The sequence below is a fragment of the Corvus brachyrhynchos genome, unplaced genomic scaffold (genome assembly GCF_000691975.1).
Source record: "Corvus brachyrhynchos isolate BGI_N302 unplaced genomic scaffold, ASM69197v1 scaffold720, whole genome shotgun sequence".
NCBI lineage: Eukaryota > Metazoa > Chordata > Aves > Passeriformes > Corvidae > Corvus > Corvus brachyrhynchos.
Window position 1 is genome coordinate 803,122 of NW_008235978.1, and position 12,761 is coordinate 815,882.

Consider the following 12,761-nt stretch of genomic DNA (forward strand, 5'->3'; position numbering starts at 1 on the left):
CGGGCGGGGTGGGCGCTCGCCTCTCCAGCTGCGCAGCGGCCCCGGGAGGCGCGGGCTGGGCCGGGCCCCGCGGGGCCGGGGGGGCATTGGGCGGCAGGGCCGGGCCCGGGAAAGGGCTCCTGCGTCCGGCGCTTCAGGTTATTCCTGGCAAGTTGGGGTTCTTTCTTAGATTTATTGCAAGGTTTGGTTCGCAGCCTTTCCCGGGGAAAGGTTTAGCCAGGCTGAACAGTGATGGCGTGAGATACGCAACCTGACCTAGGCTCAGAAGACTTGGAGAGATGTTTTTTCCCAGAGTCACGGTCACGGGTGTTGACTAAATTATGCCAAGTTGCTAAAGCATTTTGTCCTGACATTGCAACTGACTTGTTGGTGCTTTTTACAGGGGACACCGCAAAAGGATGTTGTAATAAAACCCGATGCCCCAAGCACATTACTTTCAGAAAAACATGCGGACTATATAGCTTCATATGGAACAAAGAAAGATGATTATGTAGGTATCAGTTTGTTACAGAGAGTAATAATAGCTTTTATTTATTGGCTCAGAGTTAAGGATTAGATTAATGTTGACAAGCTAATTGTTTTTTACCCCGCAATCCAAAGTATAAAATAAAGATGTATTTGTTAATTTCTCTAGGTCTGTGATGAGTTTTGGCATGTATTATCTGAGTATAAATTTGAAGATTATCATTTTAGCTCTATAATTACTCTGAGACCTGAGAAAAAAGCTACTAGCTTCTTCATCCACTAGAATGCACAAGTAGAGTTGCATTTGCATGTTATTCTTTTGATGGGACAACTAATATCAATTTTATAGTCGTGATTGGATGTAGTCCACAACAATGGGATTCTGCTTCTAGTAGGTGAAAGTTGTCAATAACTGCTTATGTGAAGAAAAGTTGCGGTTATCTTTATTGTTCACAAAAGCACGCCAAGCACTGTTGCTTTTGATTGTACTGCATATAAAAAAATAACGTTTATGTAGTGTAGGTGATGTAATCAATGTAAGAGAATTCAATCTAAAATTTTACTTCCTGGTGCAACTTCAGATTGTGAGAGTTTCGGCACTTGGAAATAATAGACTTGTTATTTTTTGGGACTAGTTGGGGTGGCAATTTGAGGGGTTCTTTGAATGCCAAGATAATAAGCGTTCTGAAGTGAATTGGCGCCCAACTACTTGTTTGTGCCTAATTTGATGAGCTTGATGCTTTGAACTAGAAAAATACAGGAAGGGAGGGTGGTGTGTGTAGGTATATACGTGTGCATTTTCCTGTATATATGTGTGTATATACACATGTGCATGATGTACAGAATATCTATGAGTGGCTGATGCATAGTTGCTAAACGGATGGAAGATGGTTGACTAACTAGAAACTGCCAAAGTTAACTAATGTATTTTCATTGATCTGTATTGATGGTGTGCTTATCTGATCAAGAGCTAAAATAATGCACTGTTTAGGAATACTGTATGTCAGAGTATTTGAGGATGAGTGGTGTGTACTGGGGACTGACAGCAATGGATCTCATGGGGCAGCTGCACCGAATGAACAAAGAAGAAATTCTGTCATTCATTAAATCGTGTCAACATGAATGTGGTGGAATAAGTGCCAGCATAGGCCATGATCCTCATCTTCTGTATACCCTCAGTGCTGTCCAGGTAAGTGTAGTAGGGTAGTTTTAGAAAAAAGTGTTTGTGAGTAAGATTTTGATGATTGCAGATTTATGAACCAGTTACTGTTGGAAGCCCATGGCAAAAATTATTTCATTATCTTATTAAAAAAATCGAATGGACAAAACTTTAGGATTATCTGTATCACTTTCTAAAAGTTGTTGTATTTGGGAATGTTTTACTTTTAATGGTCAGTCAATGGCTACTGCATTCTGTTAGCAATTTTGTAAGTTATCGTGAAATACTCCTTGGCTACAGGTTTTTCCAGAACATTTTGTAGATAATTTTTGATTTTTTAAATTCTTCTTAGCGTACATTGAGGTGAAAGATACATATGACCGGAATAAGAGCAAAATTTTGATTTTATTTTTATCTGGGTTTTTTTAGGAAGTATAATTTAAAAATGATACTAGTCTGTTGAGCATTTTATTTATTTATTTGGTGCATACACTCCCCCTGATAAGAAGTAACTCTCAATCTTATTTTTTCAGTGCAACTAATCTCCACTATAGACTTATTTTCTCACTATTGCTTGTGCCCTTGTTTTGTTCTGGTTTTTGTTTTGGTTTGTTCTGCTCGTGCAAACCGTTGTGTGAAAAAGTACCGAAAAGGCTCAAACACTTCCAAACAATTCACTTGATTGCTTGCAGCGCGCCTCTCTCATTCAATCTTGCGGATGAAGTATTTTAATGGCATTACAAATAAATAATACGGAATGGTTTTTTAGGCAGAAACGATGCTAGATTTAAGATACTGGGTTTGAACCCCTTAGGTAGGACGGAATACTCTAAGGTTGATTTTTATTACCACTTTAGCACTGGAATTACTCTGAATACTCTTGAGAACCAGGAAACTAAAGTTTCTTTAGGCTGTGATGTCTGAACTTTTCCAAACTGTCCAATCCAACTCCTTTCACAAATTCTAGTTCAGTATAAGGGGGTACAATTTGAGGTCGTTACTTAACGTATTAGAGATGTTAGTTCTTAAATATATACTTGATATTACTAGGAGATGTTTTCATGTTAACTGAATTGAGCTCTAGTTGTGCAGACTGAAAAAGTGTTCGCAAATGCTGATGTAAAATTTCTGTGGTAAACTTAACCAGCATATCGTACTGAGTATGCATGGTGTTAGTGAACAAACTGTTTAGTCCTATCCACATATCCAGGATGTTTAAAGGGTCTGGTCATATGTTCTTGTGATCACAGTTAATAGTAATTTGTTCAGATTTGCATTTAAGGTGCATGCTGTGATAATATATTTTCTGTTGGAGTCGTACATTCTTTTTTTTGAATTTTCCGTAAGACTTAAATTTTATCTAACAATTGAAAGATTCCAGCTAACGAGGTTTAAAGTCATAATGTCCAGTGTTTTTCAGGATTGGCACTATAATATTGCTTAGTTTCAACTGGGATTTTTTTTTTTCATTTGGTTGTAAATAATAAATTCCTAATTACTCTTTACCTATTATGCAAGTTGGAAGTAAAAACATGAAGTCAGATGAGGCGCAGAAACAGTATTGTTATTTTCACACGACATTGTGTCCTACAGGTTTGCTGGTTTAAATCAGTGCTGGTTTGGAAAATTGTATTCCCTACTATAACCTTTATCTTTTCTTCCAGAATATATTCACTGTATATTTGGTGTATAATCATGTTGTTCATACTTTTTCTTAAATTGTTGCATTTTGGTTCTATTAGTTATATTTTAAAAGTGAATGTAAATAAAAATCTAATAATTTGAAATTAATAATTGTTGACAAGTTTGCACTGTAAGTGGAATTAGTAACTAGCAGCTTAACATACACATATCCAAGTAGCCGCAGTGCAAAACAAAAAATTGGCACCTCTAAGATGTCATTGTCCCGTTACAATATTAACCATAATCAAATCTTTGTTCTACGTATTGCTAAGATAAAACGAATAAACCTGGTTATGCTTTTGAAAGGAGACCTCAACATTGGAAAGTAACAAAGCATGAAAGAGTTCCAGTTTGAATTGTCTGTATTTTCCTTTGAGAATTTGTTAAAGTTTTTAGATAGAGGTAATCTACAGTGCAGAGATTAACTACTAAAGTGAAAAAAAGGGTTTTTTTAATAAACCATACCAAATAGTATTCAGAGTGAATTAAATCACATCTTTTATAAATCCACTATTTTTTTGGTTAAAAAAAAAAAATTAAATTTTGCTTCTCTTTAATTGTTACTGTGTCATTTTTTTCCCCCCAGATTCTTATCTTATATGATAGTCTCCATGTAGTTGATGTAAATAAAATTGTTGAATATATACAGAGCTTGCAAAAAGAAGACGGATCATTTGCTGGAGACGAATGGGGTAATTTTTAGTTCTTTTAAATGTAGTGTCTAGGTTGACTTGTGTAAGTCTGTAAACTTAAGTTTCCTTGGATGGTCTTTTTGTATATGTATTGTATGTGAGCACTTGTATTTTCTGAGTCATGAAAAAGAAGGGTTTGTGAAGGACAGAATTATGTTTCATTCCTTTCATAAATATTCTAAACTTCAGTTCCATTCTTGTATTAGAATAAAGTGTCCAGTTCTTAAAGAAGAAAACTTTTGGGCATTTGTAACTTAACAGTACTTGGATATACTAGATACGCTGTTTCATAAGGAACATTTTATACTTGGTATTTGATGGTAGTCAGTAATGATCCATATCCATGTCAACTGTGAAAGGATTTTTCACTGTGGGAGCGAGAAAAACTGTGTTTGTACTCATGAACTTCTGTTAATACTAATTTTGTTTCTGCATACAAATTCTTTATGAACAAACATGGCATTTTTAAGCTGTGGCGTAAATATTTAGTCACTCTAAAAGTATTTATCACCATGGAAGACCTAAATTTTAATAAAATCTATTGCATATCACTCATGTTCTTGTCTGGGTAAAATTCAGCAATTGAGATCTTACCAGTATATGTATGCTACTGTAAAGGTAGATTATATGCTATGCGTTAAATTGGTTCATAGCTTGCTGCATCCTTTTTGTTGAAGTATTGTCACAAGTGCCGCATCCTTTTTGTTGAAGTATTGTCACAAGTGTACTGATTGCACAATGGCTTGGCATTATTTCTGAGAGGTGCAGCTGAAGGAGTGCAATACCTGATGTAGGACAGAGCAGCAGATTGTTGGTTTATGTGTTTCAGCTGGTGAATTTCTTAAGAAGAGAAGTCTTGAGTAAGTTTGACCAAAAGAATGAATGTTTGCAGCTCAGTTCAATTTAAAATTGTGACTTCAAGTATTAATTGCTTGGAGTTTGTGCTACAAGAGTTGTATTGGACTTGACGAGCAATCATTCTGTTACAGGTGTAGGAGCTTTGGTTTTTCTTCCAGGTACAAATATGCAAAAGAAACCTTGTAACTTTTAATTAGTTTTCCTGTAAAACAAGAAATGGCTTCTACTTTTGCCTGGATTTAAGGGAGAGTAAGAGTTGTCTGATTATTTTTGCATTATTTCCGTTGCTCTGCAATGATCTGTAGAGGACTACAGATAAAATCCAAAGTTATACAGTTTTTTGTAAATTACCGCTAGTTGAATTGATTTGGATATGTAGCTGTCCAGCTCTAAATGAGTTGTTGACTTTTATGCATACTAAAACATCACTTAAATAGTAAGGTACATTTTCTAAATTACTGGGGGAATAATTGGTAAGTTGGAAAATTAAATTGTATGGGGGGAATTTTTTTAGCTGATTTTTGGTTTTCTGTGTAGAACCTAGGATTTTCACATTTTGTTCCATACTTTCAGTAGTGATTTAAATGTATGTTTGTTGAAAAAATAATCTTTATGTCATTCCTTACCCCCTACATTATAGGAGAAATAGATACAAGGTTCTCTTTCTGCGCTGCAGCAACTCTTGCACTTCTGGTAAGTAAGTCCTAAACCATCACTTGCACAAGTAGGGAATCGATTAGTACTGCTCTTTGGTACTGCTGAAGTTTCTGTAGAAGATGAGTTTGGTAGAATACCAAGTGCATTAGTTATTTTCTGACTTGCAGGGAAAGCTGGATGCTATTGATGTGGGAAAAGCAGTAGAATTCGTTTTGTCCTGTATGAACTTTGATGGAGGATTTGGTTGTAGACCTGGTTCTGAATCACATGCAGGACAGGTGATATAAATGTTTCTTTACAACACGTATCAGTGATGACAAGTGATGTACCTCTTGTTTCCCAAATGCCTGATTCTAGTGTCTCAGTTAAAATAAATGAACAGATATGTAACCTAATCTGAGAAGGTGGGTCGAGACTTGAGAGTTTAGTCTAGGTAGAAAAAAAGATCATAATGGAATAACTTTTAGGACTCTATTTCAGTCTTTGCATAGTGATGTTGAAATTGCTAGCCTGAGGATTTTTAGAGAATTTGAGATGGGTATCAAGGGACAGTGGACAAGATTTATCACTGTTTCTGACACAGATCATAATGAGACATAAAGATCAATCGTATAGCATGTTTGAGATTTATCAGCCAATGAACCCAAATAAAAATGAACCAAGAATCCTGTCAAGCATTACTTAATTTTTTGAGGAAAGTCAGTTTTAAGATGACATACCTAACTTAGTAATGGGAATATTTATCAGCTCTAGTCACTAGTTACTAGTGTTACTGGTGACAGTGAATTCTGAAAAATGCTCAGTAAAATCTACTTGAGAAGAAAATGCAGTAGTATAATTAGAACAAATTAAGGGATCTCCTGAGGAAGACAATCTTAACAGGAAATTTAAATAATTTAAATAATTTAAATAATTTCAATTTTAAATTTACCTTTCCTATATTTATTTCTTTTCGTGGAAGAGTTTATTGCACTTAGCCTGAATGTGTGAAAAAAATCAACTTTGAATGCTGTTGCAGTTACCTGTTTATTTTGCATAATTATGGTGAGTAATGCCATAGTCAGGATTCACCTCATCACATGAAAATACTGGAGGCGTTTTGTTGACAAGTGTTGGGTTTCCTGCCCCTTCTTTGTTTAAAATCAGGAAAAAAAAGTTAAATCTGTTACATGTACTTACCTTATAGTTTTATGTACAGTAGCATTGCCCATATAGTCTAAATGGCTGGACCATATTCTGGTGTTCAAGGAAGTCGGTTCAATAGCTGAACCCTACTCTGGTTGCAGCTGGCATTTCCTGTGAGGATTAGCTCTGTTGTGCTTATTCACATACTCCTTAAAAAGCTATCTCTTTCACCTCCATGGAAGTTCAGTAGTTTCCTGGGAATGTTGCCAAACCTGATCTCCTTTTATGACTGGGCAACCTGCCTAGTGGATGAGAGAAAGGCAGTGGATTTGTCTACCTAGACCTGAGTAAAGCCTTTGACACGCTTTCCCACAGTATTCTCCCAGAGAAGCTGCAGCCCATGGCTTGGACAGGTGCAGTTGGGTGAAAAACGGGCTGTGTGGCCGGACCCAGAGAGCAGTGGGGAATGATGTTAAATCCAGTTGGCGAAGGGTCACGAGTGGAATATTCCAGGGCTCAGTTTTGGGGCCAGTCCTGTTTGATACCCTCGTCAGTGGTCTGGACAAAGAAATCAAGTGCATCCTCAGTAAGTTCACAGGAAGGACCAGTTTGTGTGAGAGTGTTGATTCATGTGAGGGCAGAAGGCTCTGCAGAGGGGCCTGGACAGGCTGGATCCATCGGCCACCACCAACTGTGTGATGTTCAACAAGGCCAAGTGCCGGATCCTGCGCTTGTGTCACAACAACCCCCTGGAATGCTCCAGGTTTGGGGAAGAGTGGCTGGAAAGCTGTCCAGCAGCAAAGGACCTAGGAGTGCTGGTCAACAGGAGCTGAACATCAGCCCAGGTGTGCCCAGGTGGGCAAGAAGGCCAGTGGCACCTCGGCTGTACCAGCCACAGCGTGGCCACTAGACCTGGGCAGTTGCTGTCCCCTGTGCTGGCCATCGCTGGGGCACCTCCAATCCTGAGGGCAGTTTTGGGCCTGTCACTTCAAAAAGAACACGATGGTGCTGGAGCATGTCTAGAGAAGGGTAATAGAGCTGGGGAAGGGTCTGGAACATAAGGCCTGTGAGGAGCAGCGTGAGGGTACTGGAGTGTTTAGTCCTGAGAAAAGAAGGTTCAGGAGAGACTTCACTGTTGTACAACTACCTGAAAGGAGGTTGTGGCAAGGTGGGGGTCGGCCTCTTCTCCCACTCAGTTAGTAACAGGACAAGGGAAAATGGCCTCAAGTTGCACTGCAGGAGATCCAGGTTGGATATTGGGAAAAATTTCTTCACTGAGGAATGGTTAAGCATTGGAACAGGCTCCCTAGGAAAGTGGTAGAGTCTCCATCCCTGGAAGTGTTCAAAAAATGAGTAGATGTGGAACTTTGTGATACAGTTTAGTAGTATTAGGTGCTATGAGGTTAAAGGTTGGACTTGATGAGTTTAGAGGTCTTTTCCAACTTTAGTGATTTGATGATTCTTGGCTTTTTGTGCTTCGCTGCTTTCTTAGTGACCACGTGAAATGTGACCGAAGTATGCTCTTGCACTGTAAATGTTATCTCCCAGAAAAAAAATGTTAATTTTTAAGTTAATTATTAAAAGGGGATTAATCAATGCAGATGTATTATATGGCACTTTGAAAGTAAGCGTGACATGACTGAATATATGTGGAATTGCCAAGGTAGTTAATGATCTGGGTTAGCCTGTTTCTGCTGGGGAATTCATTTGGTCTTTAGTTTACTCTCTGCAAGCATTAGGGTAAAAGGCAGGTATGGGAACAAACCATAGACTGAACACAGAATTTTGATAAAGGCCATATCCAGCCTGCAGCAGTCAGTTTGACTACTGTGGCTTGAGAATCTGTGTTTTTAAAACAACATTATATGGCTCTGTCAGATCTCCTAGGATCACTTTCCACACCTTTTATTAGTGTCTTATATTAGTAAAATACTACTGCTATGTAAATAAATTGTGTTACTGGTACTTTTGTACAAAAGCGACTGTAACAATAACATACTTTTCTGAAGGAAAAGTCATTGAAACTAAAAGTTGATATGTGTGCGCGCTTATTTTGCATTGTTTACATGACCGTATTGCTGTTTTGAGATCTTCCTGCTTTTAGTCTGCTAAACTATACTTAGTTTTTAAATACACAAAAAATTTATGTCTGTAATTTTAGATCTATTGTTGCACAGGATTTCTGGCTATAACAGACCAGCTGCATCAAGTAAATGTTGACTTGCTGGGTTGGTGGCTTTGTGAACGTCAGTTACCTTCTGGAGGTCTCAATGGACGACCAGAGAAGGTATTGTGTGGCTGCTTTTCTTTGTTCAAACCTCAGTAGCGATTGTTTTTTCTAAAGCTGAACTACTTCTGCAAAATGTCAGGACTTCTATAAAGTACTTAGTAACCTTTTCAAGGAAGTCAGTCCTTCATCTTGATTCTTTATTTTGATACTAGCACTTTTCACACAGTCCTTAGCTATGCTTCGTTTGAGTCCTCAGTATAGCGAAGTACACATACTGAAGGATGTCTTGGTGACCGCTTGAACCATTATCCTGTTAAACTGGGTCTTTAATATTTTCTGACTTCGGGAAGGATCTTTTCTATAGGATTTGTATAAAAATTACTGTTTTACTGGATATAAATCCCGAGTGTCATAGTGTTCCACATCACACTAGGAACCTAGAATAATCTGTGGCAAATGGATAGTCACAACTAACAGATTCCCCTGCTGCCCCCCTCCCCCCAAAAATACAAATAGTTGATACGAACTTCTTTGTATTTCCTCCTGAAAAAAGCGCTGTGGTTTTTCAGCCTCTCTCACAGAAGGTGAAGTCTTTAAAAATCACATTCTTGTGGTCTTGTTTCTTGAAGAAGGGAAGAAGTTTTCAGGAAGTTCCCCTTCCTGAAAACAGAAGCCTGCTGAAAGGAGACTCTGTCAAGAAACTCATTTACTCCAGAGACATTCTTAAATGTTGTGTCTCTGCAACAGTATTATGACAGCACACCTGGTAATGTGCAGAATTACCAGTAAAATTTGCAATGTTAGGTTTAAAACAAAATCAAATATTAATCTGCTTCTCTGCTTGCCAGTTACCTGACGTATGTTATTCGTGGTGGGTGCTTGCTTCTTTGAAGATGATTGGTAGGATACAGTGGATTGACAGAGAGAAACTGCGCTGCTTTATTTTGGCTTGCCAGGATGAGGAGACTGGAGGGTTTGCTGACAGACCAGGAGATATGGTAAGTAATATTTTTTCTAAATAAAATACACGTGAAAATTTCAACAGGAAATTTCAGCTTTTGTTTGAGTGTAACTCAACTCACGGTTCAGGTGGATTTTGCAGAGGCTGCAGTTTACTCTGAAGGAAGAAGAGGGTAGAACTGCCATTGAAGGCATACTTGGGGAGTACATACTGTACAATGCACTTGTATGACCCAGTGAAGTCAGTGGCCATTCCTTACAAAATCTGGTTTGGTTCCCGTAACACATGCAACACAGACCATTTCTCACAAGAGCATTTGGAAGATCTATGTAAAAACACTGCCTTTGATGGTGGGTTTTTTGGGTTTATTATTTTGTTTTGTGACATGATCTGCAAGCTAAAGTCTGGTGCAGTTGAAGTAGTCTTCAACTCTCTTGGTGGTTTTGTCTGTTCTAAATAAATCATAAGTTTTTATTAAGAATCCCTATACATTAATTTTCATTCTTTGCCACTCCAGCCACTGAATACATCTTCTAGCTGGCATTTTTCTAGATGAGGGAGGAAGAAGCTTTTGTGATAACATCATCAAGAGGCTGGTGGTATGGATTTTTTGCTTGTTGAGAGAGCAGTTACCGTTTAGCCGGTCTGTTCTCTCTGATCTCAACTGGAAGTAATTGAGATTGTCCCAGTGAAATGGCAGATAAAGTTCGTATCTTCCAAGAGTGCTGGACAGATAAAATAAAAGGTATTATGAGACTTCATTGCAATTCCTATAGAACACTTGGCTTATATGTTAACGGTCTGGGGAGGTATTAGCTGTTTTTATTGTGGCTGCCCGTGTCTGCTCCCTTCTCCAGAAATGCATTAAAAAATAAAGTAACTTTTTATTTTTTTGTAAACCACTACTTTGTTCCCAGTTGGGGGAGAAATCTGTTAACTCCTATCTGTCATTTAGAAAGTGTTTTTGTGTTCTTAAGATATGAAGAGTTTTGTATTTTTAAGGCACTTACAGGAAGACGTTTTCCCTTTTCAGCGTTCTCCAAGAAAAGCCCAGCACTTAGTCTAAATGTTTTTCTGGCTTTAAGTACTGAAATATTTGTATCTTCTTAAAGAGCAGCTCTGCAGAGCCTTTTCTCTATATCTAATGAGAGCACCTTTGGGAGAATTTTTCCGTGTTATATTAGCAGTCATTTTGTATGATTTTTACCTGTCTTCAATTGCTGAAGTGTAGAAATTTCTACTCCTGTAGAAATGCTGATGCCCAGGTTTTTGCTTTGTTCCTGCAGAAACTCATTCCTAACAGACCTTGTTGTTTTGGGGGATTTTGTGTTTGGGTTGTTTTTACATCGGTTCGTTTGGGAGGAGGTGGTGGTCACGTGGTTTTAGCAGTAGAGGTTGGGAGGGGTGTTTTTATTTATAGTTCTGGGAGGTTTTCTAGCAAAATAGGTTGCAGCTTCCCTCTCAAGGTTTTACAGCATAGCTCTGTATTTGGAGACCATTAAAGAGCATTATGATGTTTCTGAAGAACAAATGGGGAATTTATGGAAGTGGTACCTGTAGATGATCCAGTTTACTTTTAAAGTGTTAATTATCTTCGCTTCTACCATTCTGTGATATCACATGCTAATAGACACATGTGAGTGCTTTCTGTCTAACTCAGAGTTGAAAATCGTCTTAGCAGCAGATAATTGATAAGCATTTCTGAGTAAATTGTAGTATTGTAAAAGCCTGATATGGATATGTTATGTTGCACATAACATGTGCAACACATGTTAGCACAAATGAAAGTTTGTTCAGTTGTATTGTCTTCCCCAGCCATGGAGATTTTCAGTTCTCCTGCTGGCAAACAAAAGTTTCATTCCGTACAAGTGAAAAACTGATTAACTTTTGGGAACAAACACAAGCTTTCTTTTTTCTCCCAGGTTGATCCATTTCACACCTTATTTGGAATTGCTGGACTATCTTTACTAGGAGAAGAACAAATTAAGGCCGTCAATCCTGTCTTTTGTATGCCAGAAGATGTCCTTCGAAGAATAAATGTACAGCCTGAGCTTGTAAGCTAAGCCTTGTGGAGACAAAAGGTTTACATGACCAGTTGCTTTGGTTTTACTGATTTATAATCTCATCTGTGAAACTGTCAGCATATTCTTCTTTCAGATGTGTTTACATTATGGAAGTAAAGCAATTGCTTTGCTGTGGACTTTGTCAGTTTATAAATTGTATCAGAACAGGCTGGTTCTCCTGACCTGAGTGTAACATGTTCTTTGGTTGTATTCTAAGATACCTAGAAACATTTCTAATCTGTATCTAAATGTGTGGGCCTTGGCGCTTTTTTTTTTTTTTTTTAAAATATAATATTCAAATTAAAGTTTGACTGTGTGAATGCTTAACTTTTCTTTTCCTGCAATATCAGCCATGCCAGTACTGGCCTTCACACAGGCCTCTTTTGATGGTAGATCATGCAAAGCACTTTAAAAGAATAGTAAAAAAAATAACAAAAAAACCCAAAAAAACAACAACCAACAAAATTTTACCTAAGCCATGCACTTAAATACCACACACTTAAGTATTTATTAAGTTTGCCATCACTTTTCTATATTGAGAAACAGCTGCTTCTTCTCACGGTAATTGATACCAGTAAAACCACAATTATGATTCTTCTAAATATGTGAATGTCTTCATTTATTGATGAGTCCCGTAGACAAAATTCCACTGATACTTGAAATACAGCATACCTTGAGTATGTATAGTGAAACTTGCTAACATTAAACATTCTAGAGAAGGTCCCTGTAGGACAGTGACTTGCAATTGAATTTAAAGTTGATTCTAAATTTCTTGCTGGGTTGAAATCCTGCTTTTGTAGCTTTTAAGACACTAATTGTCAATGCTCGATTATGGTGTAATTGAAAATAAAAATAGCTGTGGAAAATA

The 12,761-nt window shown here is 37.7% G+C and overlaps 1 protein-coding gene across 1 annotated transcript; it reads left to right on the plus strand.

Moving 5' to 3' along the window:
- Positions 1-316: 316 nt before the first annotated feature.
- RABGGTB (Rab geranylgeranyltransferase beta subunit) lies at positions 317-12,761 on the plus strand (the record flags this gene model as incomplete). Its single annotated transcript, XM_017729402.1, has 8 exons — positions 317-490; positions 1,457-1,654; positions 3,894-3,999; positions 5,498-5,550; positions 5,682-5,792; positions 8,801-8,926; positions 9,718-9,867; positions 11,753-12,761. Coding segments are annotated over 8 exons (1,059 nt in total), but the record flags the coding sequence as incomplete, so codon positions are not given.